The sequence below is a fragment of the Gymnodraco acuticeps genome, unplaced genomic scaffold, assembly GCF_902827175.1.
Source record: "Gymnodraco acuticeps unplaced genomic scaffold, fGymAcu1.1, whole genome shotgun sequence".
Taxonomy (NCBI): Eukaryota; Metazoa; Chordata; class Actinopteri; order Perciformes; family Bathydraconidae; genus Gymnodraco; species Gymnodraco acuticeps.
In genome coordinates, this window is record NW_022990700.1 from 1,690,880 (window position 1) to 1,711,571 (window position 20,692).

General features: G+C 39.9%; 4 protein-coding genes across 5 annotated transcripts; all 4 read left to right on the top strand.

Moving 5' to 3' along the window:
* The first annotated feature begins 238 nt into the window (after positions 1-238).
* Positions 239-3,352, top strand: gdf9 (growth differentiation factor 9). Its single transcript, XM_034231173.1, has 2 exons — positions 239-843; positions 1,654-3,352. Exons 1-2 carry the CDS (start codon positions 477-479, stop codon positions 2,601-2,603), a joined length of 1,317 nt encoding a protein of 438 aa, XP_034087064.1. The 5' UTR covers positions 239-476; the 3' UTR covers positions 2,604-3,352.
* Positions 3,353-4,898: 1,546 nt separating this feature from the next.
* Positions 4,899-6,700, top strand: LOC117556030 (cytochrome b-c1 complex subunit 8). The gene is made up of 3 exons (XM_034231168.1): positions 4,899-4,981; positions 5,666-5,837; positions 6,516-6,700. Exons 2-3 carry the CDS (start codon positions 5,684-5,686, stop codon positions 6,608-6,610), a joined length of 249 nt encoding a protein of 82 aa, XP_034087059.1. The 5' UTR covers positions 4,899-4,981; positions 5,666-5,683; the 3' UTR covers positions 6,611-6,700.
* Positions 6,701-7,956: 1,256 nt separating this feature from the next.
* Positions 7,957-16,533, top strand: hspa4b (heat shock protein 4b). Of its 2 annotated transcripts, none has more exons than XM_034231175.1 (19): positions 7,957-8,265; positions 8,877-8,934; positions 9,332-9,472; positions 11,448-11,570; positions 11,770-11,869; positions 12,004-12,137; positions 12,237-12,481; positions 12,590-12,666; positions 12,789-12,940; positions 13,336-13,442; positions 13,534-13,667; positions 13,910-14,094; positions 14,212-14,301; positions 14,540-14,695; positions 14,814-14,939; positions 15,042-15,149; positions 15,251-15,370; positions 15,482-15,643; positions 15,991-16,533. In XM_034231175.1, the coding sequence occupies exons 1-19, from the start codon at positions 8,159-8,161 to the stop codon at positions 16,189-16,191; spliced, it is 2,526 nt and encodes an 841-aa protein (XP_034087066.1). In that variant the 5' UTR covers positions 7,957-8,158; the 3' UTR covers positions 16,192-16,533. The 2 variants fall into 2 exon arrangements, with proteins under 2 accessions (XP_034087066.1, XP_034087065.1); XM_034231174.1 differs by having other exon boundaries at positions 7,958-8,265; positions 14,209-14,301.
* A 1,034-nt stretch (positions 16,534-17,567) lies between these two features.
* Positions 17,568-20,242, top strand: gnpda1 (glucosamine-6-phosphate deaminase 1). Its single transcript, XM_034231141.1, has 8 exons — positions 17,568-17,653; positions 18,001-18,135; positions 18,387-18,523; positions 18,770-18,871; positions 18,974-19,156; positions 19,246-19,430; positions 19,646-19,820; positions 19,956-20,242. Exons 3-8 carry the CDS (start codon positions 18,400-18,402, stop codon positions 20,015-20,017), a joined length of 831 nt encoding a protein of 276 aa, XP_034087032.1. The 5' UTR covers positions 17,568-17,653; positions 18,001-18,135; positions 18,387-18,399; the 3' UTR covers positions 20,018-20,242.
* Positions 20,243-20,692: the final 450 nt, after the last annotated feature.

Genomic DNA, 20,692 nt, shown 5'->3' on the forward strand with positions numbered 1-20,692 from the left:
GGAGGTTATCCTTCAAAATAAAATGGTAAAATATATCGCCATAAAGTCCCTATTTTTTTAGTCAATAACATTCCATTTTGCATATTGTTGTGCATCTAATAAAGGAAAAACATATATTTGTGGGATATGCTTTTAAATGAAACTTTATACGTTTTTGTGAATCATCTTATGGAGAATATCTAGCCGGAAGTCGCTTGAGTTTTACATTTCATCATCATTCCCATATCTGATGAGAGAATCATGGATGCAGGATCGAGCTTGTTTAATGCTAATCAACCATCTAGCATCTTAAACTTTCCTCTTGCTGCTCATATCATGTCTGAAAGTGAAACAGGTATCTTTACGTGAGAAAGTCATATGAGAGGCAGAGTTGATTGCCAACACCTGCGCATGGTGATCACCAGCAACACGTGCTTGGTCCTGATTACTGCGAGCTCTCGCCAGAGAGTCTCTCTACATTTTGTTTGTTGTTTATAATGGAAAAACAAATGCTGATTTCAGCTATCCTTCGTTATTTTCGCATGGTTTTCTTACTGCTGCTGGTCAACTGCAGCTGCCCTCTGGTCGGATCTGCCTCCAATGCGCTGCACAAACTGGGTGACTTCACCTACCCGTACAGCAGCATATTCTCCCCGCTGCTCAAAGCCCTGTCAGAGCACGGAGGGTCGAGGTGGAACCAGGAACTGAAGAAAAAGATCAAACCCGATCACAGGTACATCAAGTATCTGACGGAAGTTTACAGTAAATCCTCCAGATTGCAGAGAAGTTTGGACGGGAATAAAATCTACAACACACTCCGACTGATTAAGCCACAAGATGAATGTCAAGCAAAAAGTTATGAAGGTGAGCTAGTAAAACAACTCAACTGACAATTCCTAACACACAATGTAACATGCATTACCTTCAGTGATGATGCTGAGATTTATATTGGCATTTCTTTTTAAAAATATACCATAATATGAATACCCAATCACCAGAGAGGCACTCAGTACATTTACTAATAAGTAGTGTAGGCCTACGGAAGAACAATTTGAGATATTTGTACTTTACTTGAGTATTTCCATTTTATGCTACTTCTACTCCACTACAATTCAGAGTTAAATAGTGTACTTTTACTTCCCTACATTTATGTTGTACCTTTTAGTTATTTGACAGATTTTGATTAATGATGTGAAATATAATCGACACTTAAATCAGACTTTAGTTACACCTGGAGTAAATTCACAATACAAAGTCATTAAAACTAGCTGCACCTTTGATAAACACATGAATGCATCAATAGTTATAATCAAAACATATGTATTATTATTAAATGGACTGATCTGCATAATGAGTTATTTTACGTTTACTTTTACTTGAGCAACACTTTGAATGCAGGACTTGTACTTGTAACAGAGTATTCCTAAACTCTGGTATACCCAAGTATAAGATCTGAGTAGTTCTCCCACCTCTGCTAACATGCAGGGCAAAGGGTAACAATGTACAATAAATAATCTTGTTTCAAAGGCGTCAGTGACATTAAACAGACATTAAACATATTTATAAGGAAATATGACTCTGTCTAATGTTATCATAAGTGCATGGATTTGTGATACTGACATGTAATGCTGACAGTGATCTAATATTTTCTCATATTCTCCTATTCTCCTATAGAGAGTTTTATGCAGGATCATTCCTACAGCCTTGATCAAGTTGGAAGAAAAGAGCAGCTCCTGAAGTCAACCCTGCTGTACAGTTTTGACCATGACCTCGCAGCACCCGTCAACTCTGTATGCTACCTGAGTCTGGAGAAGCTCGAGCACCTCAACCCGTGTCCTCTGTGTCCCCGGAGTCCCCGGATCCACCATGCTGGGAACTTCACAGTCAGCGCAGCCGGGGGGAGCAGGAGGAACTGGGTGGAGGTCGATGTCACATCGTTTCTCAGGCCTCTCTTAAGATTTCACAAGAAGAATATACACCTGCACATTAATGTCACCTGCCCAGGGGAACGGAAAGCCAGATATGACGGGCGCAAAGCCTCCCTAAATTTCACCCTGAATTCCCCTCTTCTGCTTCTTTATCTCTATGACACCAGCAATATCGACAACCAGAGGTTTCTGGACAATTCCATCGCGGGTCAAAGGCCAGAAACCGCAGGGAACACTTTTCACAAGCAGATGGCTTTCAAAACAGAACAGAGGATTGGGCGAAAGAGGAGATGGAAGAGGGAATCTCCAAAGAGCAAACAAGCTGATAAAAGTCTGGAACTCCACCAGCCTGAGCTTCTCTCCAGCTCTGAATTCCCGACAAGCCACTGTGCCTTATATGATTTCAGGGTGCGATTCAACCAGCTTAAACTGGAACACTGGATTGTATTTCCACCCAAGTACAACCCCAGGTACTGCAGCGGCGTCTGCCCGAGGGCCTTGGGATTCATCTACGGCTCTCCTGTCCACGCCATGGTGCAAACCATCATCTATGAGAACCTTGACTCTTCTGTGCCTCGGCCCTCGTGCATCCCCTCCCACTACAGCCCGTTGAGTGTCATGATCTTTGAAAAGGATGGCTCCTATGTGTACAAGGAGTTGGAAGATATGATTGCCACCAGGTGCACATGTCGCTAAGCCAGCTGCCAACATGTCTGTTCTATTTTCCTCTTTTTTTTTACAGGCTTCCTATAACATCAACACAAACCCCTTCAGCTGTCCTCACCAGTGAACTTTATCTATATATTGGATACTTTGACTAAGCTCAGTGATTTCATGAATTTATAAAAATCATTGTGCATGAAGTTTGATCTGGAGCAGGTGTGTTTACTAAACAAAGTATTTTATCCTAGTGAAAATGGAAATGTGACACTTTTGTTTTGTTAAGGTGTGAAGAAAGGTTAATGGATCCTATTCTTCAACTCTGACACACTTTAATAAGAAACATTTGTGTTGTATAATTTACAACAAAATATATATTTCTGTTAACTTATTTTGGGTTGGTGGTCTGTCATTATTCTTTAATTTAACACAATTGCCAAGTTTTAAGTAGCCCTGTTCTGGACAAAAGATGGAAAAAACAAACTCTTATCAAACCTTTTACAATGTACCATTTTATTCCTGGGGATTAATGATCGCTGTCTTCATAATGTCTAGAATGAAAGTTGTCAAGGTTTCAGTGTGTATTTATTACTTCTGGTCACTGCGTGACTGCATAGGAAGCCTAGTATGGATTGAGTGCATAATTTCTGCTGGTTGAATAAGACTAAATGCTTGTCATGTCTATTTATGCAGATTTAATTAATTCACTGTGCTCGATTTAGGGATATTCAAAAGAGTGAAAATATGAAAACATTGTTTGAAAGGTTGGAAAATAAAAAAAAAAGGACATGCATAAATGTTGAGTATAGTGAAGTGACTGTTAATTCTTACCTCATACACCTTTGATCTAAATACTTTAAATAACTCAAAACAAGTGCATATGAACTTGCTAACACCCTAAATTACAATTATCTCATATGCTTTCAGCATTTATTCTATACTCCCTTTCCAATTATCCATCACAACCTTTAACCCTCCTGTTGTCTTCGGGTCAAATCTGACCGATTTACTATACTTTCATCAATCATAACTTTTTTGTTTTACATTCGATTGCATTAAGGCTTTATGATATCCTTCACAGTAGACATTTGAACATATACAATTGCTGATCACCACTTTCATTACATTTTGGATGATTTAGTCAACTTTGTAACACCATAGTGTTCCCGGTCAAAAATGACCGCCATAAAGAAAAGGAATTGGTAACCATCCGGATCAGATAAAACACACACACACGCTCTAGATGCCCCCCCCCCCCCCTCTGCCCCTTAAGAAAGCAGACAGTAATTGACCTGTGCCCTCTTACCCATGCTCGCTAATCTTTTTACTGTTAATTCCTGCAATGCTGATTTCCTCAGATCATTCTTCGTCGTCTCTCTCTGCGTCTACCCACCACTGACTTCTCTTATTGACATTCCTCATAGAAACATTGGCACTTTTGAATTCGTCTCCTTTTCCCTTCTCTGTCCCACCTTGATTGCCACGTTTGATGAGTTGACTTTCCCTAGATTAAACATTTGAGCTCGGATTTACTGATACTATTTCTGATACCTTTCTGTCTGTGCTGGATTATGGAGATGTGGTTTATATGAATGCATCTTCTCAGTGCCTTCACTCACTGGACACCGTCTACCACGGTGCACTGAGATTCATCACAAACCTCAGATCCTTGACGCACCACTGCAATATACACTCGTGTTGGATGGTCTTCCCTGACCACGCGTAGACTGAAACATTGGCACATCCTTATATATAAGGCTATTCTTGGTGCTCTTCCCCCTTATCTAAGGATGTACATAAATAGAAAATGCACAGGATCCTATCGGCTTCGCTCCGAGAACTTTTTCCTTTTAACTGTACCAAAGGTCCGTACTGAACTTGGGAAAAGGGCATTCAGTTACGCTGCCCCTCAAGCTTGGAACCTGCTTCAAACTGAGCTGAAACTCAGAGAGCTGGTCTCATTAGAAACACTCAAAGCAACTTTAACTGACCTTGAAGCAGGCCGCTGTGTCTGTAAATGCTTTGGCTAAATTTGGTGTATGACTGTGTTGTGATTGTGTGTTTTTTAATTGTTTGTAACTGTACAACTGTCTGAAACTGTGCTGTTACCATTCTTGGGCCAGGACTCTCTTGAAAAAGAGATTTTTAATCTCAATGAGACCTATCCTGGTTAAATAAAGGTAAAATACAATTTAAATGCCTATATTTACTGATACTATTTGAATGTTTATATTTCCTTTTTGTCCATAAATACACCCCCTCATTCAGGAAGGAAGAGTCAATTTCTACCTACAGATTGGGTGTAGTTAAACTCCAGTCCGCCAGGTGGCGCTGACGTGTTGGGAGCTAAGCAAGGCCTGAATAAAAGGGAAGGACAGAACAACTTTATTAGGACAGTGTTGAGAAACAGGACGGTAAGCTTCAATGTCACATTATTAACAGTAGATTTCCTACCTTTAACTCGAATGTCCGATTCCTGTAAGATATATCTGCTTTAATGTACTAGGATGGACCTTTATTTTAGCCTCGGTTAAACCAGCTCTTTAACGTGGCAGTAACATAAGCGTTTCAAGGACCTTAGCAGCTAACTGTTAGCCACTGTAGCTAGTTGACTATGCTAACACTTGTTAATCAGGGTGTTTTGATGTCCTGTAAGATTGTTGTTTTCTGTTTTTGCAATCGTTTATTTAGATAATCTGCTACGTGATGTACTAGGTTATTACTGCATACATTTATGATAACACAATATCCAGATATTCATACAAGGAGATGGACTAGTTTACCCCTTAAGGTTATTATTCAAATCAATGTCAAACAAAGTCAGAGCCTTTGGGTAGGAACAGCTCATATTTATTGCTAGAATTATCATTAGATTGTATATTTTTTTATAAATTAAATAGATGCATCAAAAGCAAAGGTTGGTTGAATTGCTACACGTTGAACAAGTATGTTTGCCTCTTAAGAATAACACAGCTGTGTGAGTGTCAGGATACAATTTCTATATTGCACTGCTTCCATTTCCTGCAATCTTGAAAACATGTTTGATGTTGGTGGCTTTTTTAAAAAAAAACTTTAATGTGAATGTCTTGTCTTTTTAGATTAGCCTTCCAGCAAACATGGTAGGCCACTTTGGTGAATTGGCGAGGATCAGGCATGTGATCACATACAGTCTGTCGCCCTTCGAGCAGAGGGCTTTCCCCAACTACTTCTCCAAGGGAATCCCAAATGTGTGGAGACGGTTCAGGGCGTCTGTCTTCAAAGTTGCCCCCCGTGAGTTTCAGATTGTTCTATTCCATATGTCATGATTTTAAATGGAGAGCCAGGACAACACATTTCTATGTCTATTGAAATTGCTGACACTCCCTTTGTTTGCCAGCCTTAAACTGTCTAAGGGTTTTGATTAGATTAACCTCACTTATTTCATTGGTTGCTACAGCTTTATTTTACATAGTATGATATTAGATTATATATACTTTATTGAACCCAATTTGGGATTTTTCACAGCACCCAATGGTAGACAACAGACCAAATGGTAAATACATACATAACAACAGTGAAATATTTATATCAATAGAGTATCTCTATTGAATAAAAAAATATATACCAAATTCGGAGTGAGTAAATGTAAATATAGGGTACTGTTTACGTTATAAGTGTGCAAAGTAATTGCACTTGCATTGCAGTTTCTAAATCAAAATGTAATGCACAAGGTACAATGTGAGAACTATATCTACAAATTAGTGAATTAGGGTTGGATAGAAGTGAAGTAAACAAAAGGGCTACTTAAGAAACTATGACATTGTGAGTTCTCTGCAAGCCAGAGTAGTGGTGTTATCGCTGTATTGTTATATGATTTAACTCGCTTACTGCAAAGCAAGATGTGGCTGAAATGAATAACAGGTAGAGAATGTCCTGTTGCTAATATGTTTTATTAACTTGTTTTTGCAGCAATGATAGCCCTGTACCTGACATACACATGGGGCAACAGCTCCCATGAGGCCAGCAAGAGGAAGGTCCACGCAGACTTTGAGAATGACGAATAAACTAATTCAAACCTTTCTGAAAGCTGCCCTATGTTATTAATTCTAACTCTGTACGTTTGACCAATAAAGGTGACAAATATTTATGTGAAATGAGTCTTGATTGGTTTCATTCAGTCATCTATTTGTGATTGTATTAATGTTTATTTATGGTGTTTGTTAAATCAATGCTACTTTTTCCACATTTAGTACTGAAGTCAATAGATCAATCAATAGAAAAATTAGGAGCCTACAGTTTTGATAATTATTTATCAAGTACAATGCACAGGTTTTTTTCTACATCTGCATGCAAGGATTTGCTGCTTTTCTGTTATATTTGTGTCAATGGAATATTGTTCGGTAGTTAAAGACTAAAGATAACAGAGTAATCGATAGAGAGTAGTTGATTATGATTTTGTTAATGATAAATGACAGCTAGCCAACTTAAATGAAAGTTGTTTGTTTAATTAGTACTTTTATATCGAGTTGCTGCGAACAAATCAAAGCACACTAAATACACTTGACATTAAGTATGTGCAGTTATATTAGTAACCGCAGGGGCTTTTATGTTAAAGTACAGAAAGCAACTGCATGTTGGTTGGGGAGCCACCAACAGTTGTAACTGAATCAGAAATACTAGTGTAGATATTGTATTCTGATACTTAGATCAGGTTGCTGAGCTGCTGTGTGTAGAAGTCCTCCAGGACAGAGCTGCCCTCCATGGAGGACCTCTACACACAGCGCCTCAGGAAGAAGACCCAAAGGATTATCAAAGACTCCCATCACCCCGGCAACAAACTGTTCTGTCTGCTGCATCAGGACTAAAACCACTAGGCTCAGGGACAGTTGAAAGACTGCTTCTTTAAGCATTCATCTGTTTGTATTTCACATATCTATTTATTACAATAAAGAGTATTTTATCCCTTTACAGTACTTAATTGTACGTTCTGCTTTTACCTCATCTTATTCGATTTGACATGTGTAAGGTTTAATTCTTCTGCATTGCTGGTACATTGGTCACTTGCAACATTCTCTTGCACTGTTTTATTTGCACTATTTGTATTGTTTTGTGTCATATCTATTGATGCTGCATTGTTAAAGGAGCCTGGGACTTCATCGTCAAAACTACACAGTAGCTGTGCGTATGACAATAACACCGTTGAATCTTTGATTAAGGTTGTTACAGGTAATTAGTTATTGTAACGGATTACATTTTTTAAGTAACCCTACCACCATAAAGTATTAGATGAAATGTACAGAGTATAGCAGTTTAACACATGAGTTTCCTGCTGCAGTAATACCTTTCCTCGCCTGTGGGGGGCGCCCGACAGCAGCGTGTAGTGCTCTGCAGTGTGATGCTATTGGTCGGTGGGACAGAGAAGATTCCTGAACGTTCTCACGCATCAGCCGGCGCCGCATGCTGCTACACAGCTTCATGGAACAAGAACAAGGGTGTATCACTGCTGACTGAAACCCTACTGTAGCTGCTGCTGTCACCTTTCCAGCACTGAATTATATTACTGTTCTTTCTTGTAATTACTGTACTCTACACTGTTTAGTTAGCCAGAGAAAATGTCGGTTGTCGGGTTTGACGTCGGGTACTTGAACTGCTATGTAGCGGTAGCCAGAGCCGGTGGGATTGAAACTGTCGCTAATGAATACAGCGACCGGTGTACACCGTGAGTACGATTAGATACGCTATTGTTTGTGATTTGTGTTGTATTGTATGTACTCATAGCAGGTACAGAGTGTGAACGAATTCCACTTTAGTTCATCATAATATTGAATGAAGCTAACGTAACTACCTAGCTAGTTAGCATGCTAAGGGGTTTCACAACAGGAAACGGCATGTGAGTGCTAAAGCTAATGCTAGCTGAATCATTGTGAGCATAAAGAAAACCCCGTACTACTTCATATGATTAGATGGTTTTTGAAGTCTCCTACTACACTAATGTCGTCGAAATAAAATAAAAGCGCATTATTGACCTGCTAAGTCAGGTGATGCATTTCTTTTTTTACTGCAGGCATGAATGGGCGCATGATTGGAGGAGGCCGGATCGTGGCTGTCAAACGGCTTTATCTATCTGTTGTACCCATTTTTCAGACCCATAATCAACAGATTATCGTTAAAGCAGTATATATCATATATTTGCAAACGTTAACAAATATTTTTATGAAACATCGACATCATCGCAATAAACTACCATTTTGTTACATTACCCTGTAGAGAGCGTCATTGCTGTAAAACTGTGGAGGAAAATATAATTTAACTGTTTTCTTTTTTCTTTAGAGCATGTGTTTCTTTTGGACCCCGGAATCGAGCGATCGGTGCTGCTGCAAAGAGCCAGGTGAGTTTACATGATACACCGGCAGGACACTGGACACCTCACTACTACCCTGACTAAAGAGGGACCTGTTTTTTCATAGTGCGTTATGAGCACTTACAACCCTGGGCAGGTGCACAGCTCGCATCAGAATGAGCAACACATAGAGCAAGTGTTCATGTTATGAAGTAATAAAGGCACACCAGCCAAAATGTTGAAAATGTCCTTTTAATTATTTTGTGGGTCTAATAAATGATTTTGTTTCTTGTTCTAATGTTATGAAGTGCCTTCCCGTTCTTCCTACTTGTTCTAGTTTTCATGTGCGAGAGTACACATTTGTATCTAGATAAAACAGTCCAACCAATTTTTTTGCTCAGGTGTTTAATAGAAGAGTTGTTTATCTTATTTTATTTTTGTATAGGTCGTCTCAAACTGCAAGAACACAGTCCAAGGGTTCAAGAGGTTTCATGGAAGGGCGTTTTCGGATCCCGTTGTGCACAACCTCAAAAACAGTTTGGTCTATGATATTGCACAGATGCCCACAGGAACAACTGGCATCAAGGTAAGGAAATGACAAGGGATATGAATGTTTAGTAACAGCTCAGAAACACTAGATATACTCCCCAATTATCCTCGTCAAATTCAATAGTCAGTCTAAGCATATGACTTGGCCAACCAACCAAGATAATGATCACCATGCCGGCAAGGAGATGCGTGTTTATTCACATTTGTGGTTTATAACAATAACTGTGTTTAACAGTAACTCATAAGAGCGTATGTAATGCAAAAAACGCTGATTACCCCTGGTAATCTATGAATATGGCCCACAGAAGACATTTTTCGGTCACTCAATCAGGGACAAAAATGTATTATTTCACCATAATATCACAATTAGTTAAATATAATTTTTTTTGGTTTTTGTTTGGCGCCCATTATTTTAGTTTTAAGACCAACAAACAATGGTTGTAGATTAACAACATTTTATTGCATTGGGGGCACAGCACAAGTGCGTTCCTTGGAAGTTGTAAATGTATGTCTGAGTCATTGCTAGCTGGTCGTATAGTTTAAAAATGTAAAAGGGATACTGTCAAGAACGACTGAGAGAATTTTGTAGATGAAAACATTCAATTAAAACATTTTTTTAAAACTAAGCTAAATTAAATGCACGTTTGGAAATGTGATTTATCTTAAGATTTCTTTCACTAGAGGTTGTAGTTTTTTTTCTCTACTTGTGGTGGATGGTTCTATCTAATCTGCCTATTATCATTCAGTCTCTTTCTGTACAGAATGCTTGTTTCTGAGTTGACATAGTAGTCATCATCTAGAGCAGGGACGTGCACAGACATTTTGGGGGGCGGGAGCTCAAGTGAGAAAAAGGGCGCTTCTCATAATCATTTATAATAAAAAAAAAATTAAAACTAAGTTAAATATAGTTCCACATCTCTGACTTACTGACCAATTTATTTGAATACCCTCACACTCACGCAATTGTTTAATACTCAACAGAATTCTACAAAATAATCAGCTAACACAGAGACAATGGTCTTCTTTAGTATTCACTACGCACAAGAGCAGACAACAAACTAGTACAATTAATAGTTATTAAATGAGCAGCCAACAGGCAAAAAGATTGTTTTTTCATGTACTTGTACATTTAGTTATTTTGGTCTATTTCGCTTCCATGTTTTCTTTCACTCTAATGGAAAGAAAACTTCCAAAAAACACATATAAATCGTGTTCGTTTTACGACCATGTCTGAATTAATCTATAGATATAAAACTAATCTGCATTTAAGCATAACTTCAGGGGAAGATACTGACTTGACCTAAGTAACTATCTGGGGAAGTTGTGAGGTGATATATTTTTTATTTGTAAATCCTTTTCACCTGCAATGCCTTGGTAACTGCATGCAAATTAGTGCATTTTAATTAGGCCTAGTTAACGCTTAATTTGCATATTAATGTAGCGATTGTGATGACGTTATTAGATACACATTTGACTATATTCACCTGTAGTGTCTCCCTTAAGTACAGTAGCCTGTATGCCCATGATAAATTGCCTTAGCTAAACCTTGAGCTAACTTAGCCAATAGCTAGTAGCCTACCTTAGTTAACTATATTTGTTTTGTCTTTTGGCTAATTAGCTGTAAGCTCAAGGCACTGGCAGCTTAGTCATTTGTTCATCACCACTCACCTCCAAACAAGCCAAGAAAAGCCGGCATAACATGGGACTGTAAGGTGGGAGGTGCTGCTACCTGTCGGTCTGAAGGGACTGCCGATGACTGTCCGCACCGCAGTGCGCGAGACGTGGGGGGAGGAGGGGAGAGAAAGCATCGGAACTTCTAATCTCCCGACCTGATATTTTATTTTGTATTCAATCAATATATATTTGCAAAGGGAAACTGCGCAAACAGCAGTAGATATATATTCATTTATTGGAGAAAGGAAAAAGGGCAGGGGTTCAAGCCCACTTTGATGTCTGTGTGCACGTGCCTGATCTAGAGCGATGTAACATGCTCATATCTGATATCTTTAAAGGTGATGTACATGGAGGAAGAGAAGGTGTTCAGCATTGAGCAGGTCACCGCCATGCTGCTGACTAAGCTGAAGGAGACTGCAGAGCAAGCTCTCAAGAAGCCTGTGGCTGACTGTGTTGTATCTGTAAGTATCTCGAAAAATGGACATGTATGTTGTAAAAAAAAACGTTTGCTCTCCTGCTCGTACTGACATGTAAAAAAAGGAAATATGTTTTATTATAATTGAGTAACTTCAGCCTGACTTGAGGTCTTATCAGACGGGTTAATTGAAAACATCTTTAAGCTAAAACCATCTTTTTCATATGCGCTTCTGTTTTCACCAGGTTCCCTGCTACTACACTGATGTTGAGAGGAGATCAGTAGTAGATGCTGCTCAGATTGCTGGTCTCAACTGCCTGAGGCTCATGAATGAGACCACTGCAGGTCTGTACCCACTTTTTTATGGCAGCTTGGGAGAGGGTGTTAGTGATTGTTGACTGCATCCGCCAAAATGCAAACTTTGATGTTGATTCGAGTGAAAGTTTAAGTTTTTAATTATCCAACCGTTTTCCTCTCAGTTGCGTTGGCATATGGCATCTATAAACAAGATCTCCCTGCCCCAGAGGAGAAGCCCAGGAATGTTGTGTTTGTCGATCTGGGCCATTGTGGATACCAGACATCATTGTGCGCCTTCAACAAGGGCAAAGTCAAGGTATGGACTTAAATCTGCGTGTCTGCATTTATTTTCAGTCTACGAGAGGCTTTGTTTCATTCCTTGAACTCTCTCTTAACCTCTTCCCTTCTCTTTCAGGTCCTTGCTACAGCTTGTGACCCAGAGTTGGGAGGAAAGGACTTTGATGAGGTGTTGGTGAAGTATTTCTGCGAGGAATTTGCCAAGAAGTACAAGATTGATGCCAGGACAAAGCCCAGGGCTCTGGTGAGACTTTACCAGGAGTGTGAAAAACTGAAGAGAGTGATGAGCGCCAACTGCTCTGATCTGCCGCTTAACATCGAGTGCTTCATGAACGACATTGATGTCTCTGGAAAAATGAACAGGTAGACCAACAAGAATTGATGTTTGCTTTTATCATCCATGGTTCTAGGTTTCTTTTTTTTTTTAAATGTGCATGTAAACTCATATTCACCTTTCTTTCCTGCACAAAGAGGTCAGTTTGAAGAGATGGCCGCTGATGTTTTTGCCCGAGTTGAGGCTCCACTGCAGTCTCTGCTGGAACAAACCAGTGAGTATTATTTTCCTCAGTTGTGTTAAACTTTATTAAACCTGTCTTTTTTTATGAATGCCGCTATAGAACTTGCTCGCTTCTAGTTTGTGTGATGACATGTGTTTTTTTTGTTCCTCAAGAGCTGAAAAGGGAAGACATCTATGCGGTAGAGATCGTGGGGGGAGCTTCCAGGATCCCAGCTGTCAAAGAGAGAATCAGCAAATTCTTTGGAAAGGAGCTGAGCACCACACTGAATGCTGACGAAGCTGTGGCCAGAGGATGTGCCCTGCAGGTATGCTGTGCTGCAATCTTAAAACCAGGAAATGACTCGGAACTTCCGCTTCTCTCATCTCAAAGTGGAAGGGGTTTATGATTCATTCCCTTACATAAGGTCTCTGGTTAATACAAACATTTAGCGATCTAAACATTTTGTTCTATGTCATAAGATACGGCAGTAATGAACCAAAGCAGGATTTCTTTAAGGGGTCTTTAAAAAGGTGGCTAAATGAAACTAAAGAGGATATCAAAACCTTTATTGCAAAAGAGCTTATTTTCTCTGAAAAGGGAAGATAACCACATCAGTGCTTGAATGAGCATCTGTTTATGTAAAAGGACAGATTTGAGTTTTCAGGTTAAACATTTTCATTATGACTGCAGCACTTATTGAAACCCTGGTTCTCTCCACAGTGTGCCATTCTGTCACCTGCCTTCAAAGTGCGTGAGTTCTCCATCACAGACGTGGTTACCTATCCCATCTCCTTGAAGTGGCACTCTGCTGCAGAGGAAGGTCTAAGGTATAAAGACAAATATTACATCTATTACTTTTTTGTCTCTAGCCTTAATGACCTAATGTACTCATTATTATGAAATGTTTGTTTGTTACAGTGATTGCGAGGTATTCCCTATGAACCACGCAGCCCCTTTCTCCAAAGTGCTCACCTTCTACCGGAAAGAGCCTTTTACCTTGGAGGCTTACTACAACGCTGCTAATGGTCTCCCCTACCCGGACCCCACTATTGGTAAGCAGCTAAAGCTTCGGCTACAAGGGGATAGCAGGACTCTAAATGATGTCATATTTCTGTATACCTGACAAGTGGGCCAGAATTATTTTAGCGCTAGTTGTTCCACAAACTGTTGTGAAAATATTTGTGTTGTTACTGACCTTTCCTCCCAAGACTACCAACACCAACAGAGGGCTTAAAGCTGTTTAGCACGACTATTTTTTGTTTATTTACTATTCTGTTTTTTCTCTTCCTTCTAGGTAAGTTCCTGATCCAAAAGGTTGTGCCACAGGCTTCTGGGGAGAGCTCCAAGGTGAAAGTCAAAGTGCGTGTGAACATCCATGGCATCTTCAGTGTCTCCAGCGCCTCCCTGGTTGAAGTGATGAAGTGCGAGGAGGGGGAGGAACCCATGGACACCGAACAGGCCACTGAGAAAGATGGAGAGGTAAACAAAACAAAAATCTCCTTTTACATCCAGCTTCAGATAAGTTTGTGTACTTCTATTTGTACTTGAGTTTTGAGACAAAACCAACACATGTCTGTTGTTTTGACTCCTCAGCAGAACAAGATGCAGACGGAGGAAGAGGAGCAGAAGGGAGACGGTCAGAAAGAAGCAGAGCAGAAGACGCCACGTGAGAACGAGGAGATGGAGGTAATATGTGTGACATTTTTTTCTGACAAGCAAGATCTGTTCTGATATTGTCTTTACCTGTAGAATACAATAGCTCAATACATTCAGTTTGAGAACATATGATCATTGTCATGAATATAACTGGGGTTAGACATTTGAAACACAATATAATGCAATTACAACGTTTCAATGACACATTGTAAACAAAAATGTAACTTTGATTTAATTGTTTTTAATCTCAATGCCTTTTCCTTATCAGATCACCCCAGAGGAAAGCAAAGGCGAGAAGAAGGCCGACCAGCCCCCACAAGCCAAAAAGCCCAAAGTCAAAACAAAAGTTGTTGATCTTCCCATTGAAAACAATCCACAGTGGCAGCTAGCTGATGACATGCTCAATCTTTTTGTTGAAAATGAGGTAACTAGATGTTCAATCATCACATACACGGTGCACATTACTTAATCCACCCATCCTTAATTACTTGATCTATTTTGAAGTAGTACGCGGTTACAGTTGCTGTTTGGATTCTCCTCAGGGTAAGATGATCATGCAGGACAAGCTGGAGAAGGAGAGGAATGATGCCAAGAACTATGTGGAGGAGTACGTGTACGAGATGAGGGACAAATTACACGGGGTGCTGGAGAAGTTTGTCAGTGAATCTGTGAGTACAAAGTTGCCTCCTGGCTGATCTTAAAGTGTTCATCTTTATATACATTTCTTACAGATTGCACTTCCTTTGTTAATATAATACATTTATTTTTAGGACCGAGATGCCCTGTCAATAAAGCTGGGGAATACTGAAAACTGGCTGTATGAAGATGGAGAGGACCAATCCAAACAAGTGTACATTGACAAACTGACTGAGTTAAAGGTAATGATTGCTATAATTGAGCATTTTATAATAATAATAGCTCCATTGTGTGTTTGGCCTTTTGAATGATTTACCTGACATGTATACTGTGTTTGCTGTAGAAACTTGGTCAGCCCATCCAGGAGAGGTACACAGAGGCTGAAGTGAGACCTAAAGCATTCGAGGAACTGGGAAAACAAATCCAGCAGTACATGAAATTTGTGGAAGCCTGCAAAATGAAGGTCATTCTACGAGCTTTTTAAATGAGGATGCTGGTAGTTTATTAAAATAAAAGTAATGATTCCTGCGGTAAATAGTAACACAGCTTTTATTATTTCCCTTTGGATTTCCAGGAAGAGCAGTATGACCATATAGATGATGCAAATGTCACGAAGGTGGACAAAATGGCCAGCGAGGCAATGATGTGGATGAATAGCTCCATGAACCAGCAAAGCAAACAAAACCTGACAATGGATCCCGCCGTCAAAGTAAAAGACATTCAAGCTAAAATAAGGGTGAGTGTCTCCTCCATCATAACACCACAGTGCTAAGAAACATGGCTGAGTAGAATGCAGGACATTAAGAAAATAAAACATCTAATCGAAATAACTGGTGGTTAATTGACTAGCTGGGAAGTCATCGGTTTAATGTTTGCAGATCCAATTCATTTAGTTGTTTATTACTCCGTCATGCTCATGGTGTTACAGAAATCTACCACTTTTTCATCACATATATAAGCATTGCAAAATAACCCAACACATGAATTATTCTTGTGCCCTTTTTATTATGAAATGGACCAGGACCTCATAACTTCTTCTTTGAATAAACCCATTATAACATATTTCCTTTGTGTAATTTCCAGGAGCTCTTCTCCACTTGTAACCCCATTGTGACCAAGCCCAAACCCAAGGTAGAGCTTCCCAAGGACGAGACTCCAGCAGAGGAGAACGGGCCTGTCAACGGACAGGAGAAACCCCAGGATGCACCCGCAGACGAGGGAAAAGCTGAGAAAACAGGCACCTCAGAATCCACAGAAAACAAGCCTGAAATGGACCTTGATTAAAGCAGCGTTACGCCCTCTAAGCAAAGCTGCACGGGAGCTGGCTGTTTCAGATTGAGATGCAGCCTGGGTGTATATCAGAGCAGGTAAAGTGTTTCAGGAATTGCACTCCACAGTCAAAAGCAGGCAGGGTGATTAGCACACTGAGCCCAGCTACTGGTGGTATCTCTGTCCGATGACATAGCATGCCCTCTCTCTTTCTGGAAGACATAAATCATAAGCCAGCCGCAATAAGCCTGTTTGACAATGAGCGCTGTACACATAATGGTATTTATTTCTGTTGTGTGCCCTGTAAGTGTTCTGGTCTGTGTCACAATATGGTTTTAATAAAGTTATTGAAAATCACTTGCACTATCTTTATTACGGTCAAAGATACCCAAGGCTTCACAAAGGCCCAGCTAGCATTAAACACAGCTCATGTCCTTGGTCACATTTAACATGGTTGAACAGTACCTCGACAACAGAAACTTCCTCAGTGCCATAACATTATACATGTGTGTGCATGTATAAAAGGGTAGTATGTACATTTGTTTATATATGAATAACTGAGCAGAGGAATGTGTGAAGAGAGAAACAAATGATCCAATATTATTATTATTTTTTGTTTTAATTTAATTATTGTTTTTTGACTAAGCTAAACACCTTACAATTGTATTTTTAGACAAACAGCTGGGGCTGAACTTGTATTTGAAGACATGTAGCCTAACCAATGTATCTATTGGTAACTAAAATAAATATATGCAAACAGTTACATTTCTTGCTGGTGTAAAATATGAGACCGATAAGGTGAGGAAGTAGTGTGGCTCAGTGGATTTGGGGAGCACAGGTTCAAACCCTACTGCAGTCAGCATGTCGTTGTGTCCCTGGGCAAGACACTTCACCCCAAATTGCTCCTGTGGGTATTACCCACAGTATTGAGTATGTAAGTTGCTTTGGATAAAAGCGTCTAACAAGTAACATGTAATAATGTAAAGTATGAAGTCCAAATGGGGCGACTGTAGATTCAGAAAGTACCCGGATCATCCGGGACCTTTTATTTACAGAGCATGCACACTTGAGTTTTCCTTAAGCCCCGCCTCCGATCTCGGCTCACTCAAATGAATTGAGAGAGAATATCTCTAGATTCAGCAGTTAGTGCATTTTACTAAATTTAAACCCTAATTATTTAAATAAGGGCCATGGAAGTGTTCCTGCTGAGTAGTTTATTAATCTAAAAAGGATACGCAGATTTACAGACGTCTCTTTCCCAAAATGACGTCACATGCTGTAGTACCACAGTTTGGCCACTACGACCATTCCGAAAATGAGCTTCACAGGCCCGCTCTCATCCTGGGTTATGGCTAGAAAGGATCCGTCTTGTGTAAAACTCTCGCGAGAGTTTGCAAATCACGTGGCTGAATGTTTACGTTTGGCAGGCAGCCTTTCTGTTACGATCGTTAACATCAGTGGGCCACAGCAAATGATGGTGAGAAGCTAAACTATCTATTAATTATGTCAATGACAGGGAGTGTGATTGTTGAAATAGAGTGTTAGCGGTCTTGCTGTTCAAAGAAGAATGACAACACTGAATAAAAAATAAACCATAGTGTTGGTGATCTACAGACAAGTCAACGTTGTCGCAGTAAAAGTCCCAAGATAGCTCCTGGTGCAATAAAATGTTCCCTTTCAGTGTTTTACTATTATGTCTGATGTTTCTCTATTAATATTGCTGCTGCATTCATGTGTATGTTGCATGTTACTGCTGTAGATGTGTTTCCGAGCCGCTCCGATTATAACGAGAGTTACAACGAGAACGTGACGTCATATTTACAGAATACGGATCCTTTCTAACCATAACCCTCTTCCTGGGGGTTGGGTTGAGAGCTGCTGGTTTGCGTCCAACATCACATGACTCCCAGGTCCTGTCTTCTAGTCAGCTGCAAGTAAAAGCGACAAATACACTGCCAGGTAAAGTCTATACGTTTACTATTGTCATTGTGTTGAAATACGACAATTATACAATAGATAGGATTCAATGCAAGTGTTTGTCATAAAGTTAACTTTTTTGCAGCTTGTGCAATACAAAATAATCTTAACGGTCGCGGCATGATGTATTTATCTTGATGAGTCTAAAGTCTGATTAAGGTGTGTTTTGTCCTGATTTACTTCGAGGCTGAGCTCTTTTACACAAGCAACCCCTTTATTCTTTTCGAGTTTAGTTTCTCCAGGACGATGAAGCTGATCATCCTCAATGACTACGACCAGGCGAGCGAGTGGGCTGCAAAGTACATTAGAAACAAGATTTTAATGTTCGAACCTGGCCCCGATAGATACTTCACTCTGGGGCTTCCCACAGGTGAGTAAGAACGGCCAACTCCATAAATATGTGTTCATTTGTTTCAGATTTGAGTGCTTGAGAGACAGTGTCATAGGGTTTTAAGCAGTGTTAATCGATCAATAGATAACATTTTAGGACATTATATTTCTTAATTCCTCTGTAACAACGTTAGAGAAACGACAAATAAATAAAATGCCTGTAGCCTATAAGTATAGTACTTTCAACTATTTTACTTTTGCTTTGTAACCTATTGCCTTCCTTCAGGGGGTACCCCCCTGGGTTGTTACAAGAAACTGATCGAGTACTACAAAACTGGAGAAATCTCCTTCCAGTATGTAAAAACGTTCAATATGGATGAATATGTAGGTAAGTGTACATCAGTCTTTCTACCCAAATTAAATGTGTACACATTGAGGAACTACTGAATCGTTGATTCTGCAAAATAAACTGTCACAAAATCCTGTATAGGTATTCCCAGAGATCACCCGGAGAGCTACCACTCCTTTATGTGGAATAACTTCTTCAAGCACATAGACATAAAAGCAGAGAACACCCACATCCTGGATGGCAACGTTGCGGACCTGCAAACAGAGTGTGAAGCCTTTGAGGAAAAGATTACAGCTGCTGGGGGGATCGAGCTCTTTGTCGGAGGTCAGGAGGTCACAGTGCTGTTAATGAACATACTATACACATTTCAGATTTATGCTCAATCCCATTTCCTACTCTTCTTGTCCTGCCAGGTATTGGACCAGATGGCCACATTGCCTTCAACGAGCCTGGCTCCAGTCTGGTTTCCAGGACTAGGGTGAAGACCCTGGCAAAAGACACGATCGTGGCTAATGCCCGGTTCTTTGATGGGGATCTCTCAAAGGTGCCTACAATGGCACTGACTGTGGGAGTGGGCACTGTCATGGACGCAAAAGAGGTTAGAAGCCTGGATGAATGTTAACCATCTGTCCTTTATGTGTTGTATGTATTTAGCTTCTGTTTTATGCTTTATGTTTCAGCAAAATCTTGAATAAACCAGAATTCTTAGCTGCAGTGCGTTGCTCAAAAGTCTTGATATCTTGATGCACCAAAGAAACACAATTGCAAGTTGCCTTCGCTCAGTAACAGGTCGCGTTTTCGATTTATTTTCAGGTCATGATTCTCATCACCGGGTCGCACAAGGCATTTGCTTTATACAAAGCTATAGAGGAGGGTGTGAATCACATGTGGACAGTGTCTGCGTTCCAGCAGCACCCACAGACTGTTTTTGTATGTGATGAAGATGCAACCCTGGAACTACGGGTCAAAACTGTAAAGTACTTCAAAGGTAAGACTAAATCACAAAAGGCTACAGCGCTTAAACCACTATATTTCACATTGAATAGTTAACCAACTACGTTGCATTAAGCATACATATTTACAAAACAAGCAGAAAACATGCTGGTTCTTGTTCTTACTTTAGGGATGATGCACGTGCACAACAAGCTGGTGGAGCGACCTCCCTCAGTGCCAAAGAAGAACTGAAGAGATCCTGCCCAAACTTTGTGGATTCATAAGGCATTTTTTCCAATGTAACACTCCAATGATTCTTTATATCTTCCGGCGAAGATACATTGGTGAACATCCAGCAGTGCTTGGAGTTTACCTCAACTAATCTTTGTATGAATAATCAGGTGCTATTCAAATGTGTATGTGATTCCTAAACAGGTTTGCTTCTCATTTCTTTTTAATAAAGTGTATTTCTTTGTATCTTTGTGTGTGATTTGGGATAGTCAGGGTTGTGGTTCAATGTGTTCCTCCTGTCTGGTCACATGACAGCAGGGTCTACTAATAATGTGGCCTTCAAGTGCTCCTTGTAAGTGTTTATTTTCCAGATTTGTGCTGTGAGTAATGGCTGTTCAAAACTATTTTCATTGTGTCTTTGGAGAACAGAGGAGAGTAGAGTCCTTTAGTGCCAGCAGGAAGGATATAACTAAGTACACCCCATATATTTAGGTTTTTCTATTTTGTTATAACATCCTTCTCCTATACATTTCTTTAGGCACACACTATAGTGTTCTTTATCCATCCATCATGCACACAAATAACAGCGAGCAGTCATTGGCAATGAAACCTTGGGTCTAACAGTCCCTTCAACAATGCTTATTAAATATGTATAAAAATAGAATATAACAACCCAAGAATCTAAGACATGACAGT

Excerpts from the sequence above, each read along its gene's own strand:
- gdf9 (XM_034231173.1), top strand. The coding sequence starts at position 477 with ATGGAAAAACAAATGCTGATTTCAGCTATCCTTCGTTATTTTCGCATG. Across the intron at positions 844-1,653 it reads TCAAGCAAAAAGTTATGAAG|AGAGTTTTATGCAGGATCAT; the intron begins GTGAGCTAGTAA and ends ATTCTCCTATAG.
- gnpda1 (XM_034231141.1), top strand. The coding sequence starts at position 18,400 with ATGAAGCTGATCATCCTCAATGACTACGACCAGGCGAGCGAGTGGGCT. Across the intron at positions 18,872-18,973 it reads CAATATGGATGAATATGTAG|GTATTCCCAGAGATCACCCG; the intron begins GTAAGTGTACAT and ends AATCCTGTATAG. Across the intron at positions 19,157-19,245 it reads GATCGAGCTCTTTGTCGGAG|GTATTGGACCAGATGGCCAC; the intron begins GTCAGGAGGTCA and ends TTGTCCTGCCAG.
- hspa4b (XM_034231174.1), top strand. The coding sequence starts at position 8,159 with ATGTCGGTTGTCGGGTTTGACGTCGGGTACTTGAACTGCTATGTAGCG. Across the intron at positions 14,696-14,813 it reads ATCTTTTTGTTGAAAATGAG|GGTAAGATGATCATGCAGGA; the intron begins GTAACTAGATGT and ends GATTCTCCTCAG. Across the intron at positions 14,940-15,041 it reads AGAAGTTTGTCAGTGAATCT|GACCGAGATGCCCTGTCAAT; the intron begins GTGAGTACAAAG and ends ATTTATTTTTAG.
- LOC117556030 (XM_034231168.1), top strand. The coding sequence starts at position 5,684 with ATGGTAGGCCACTTTGGTGAATTGGCGAGGATCAGGCATGTGATCACA. Across the intron at positions 5,838-6,515 it reads TGTCTTCAAAGTTGCCCCCC|CAATGATAGCCCTGTACCTG; the intron begins GTGAGTTTCAGA and ends TTGTTTTTGCAG.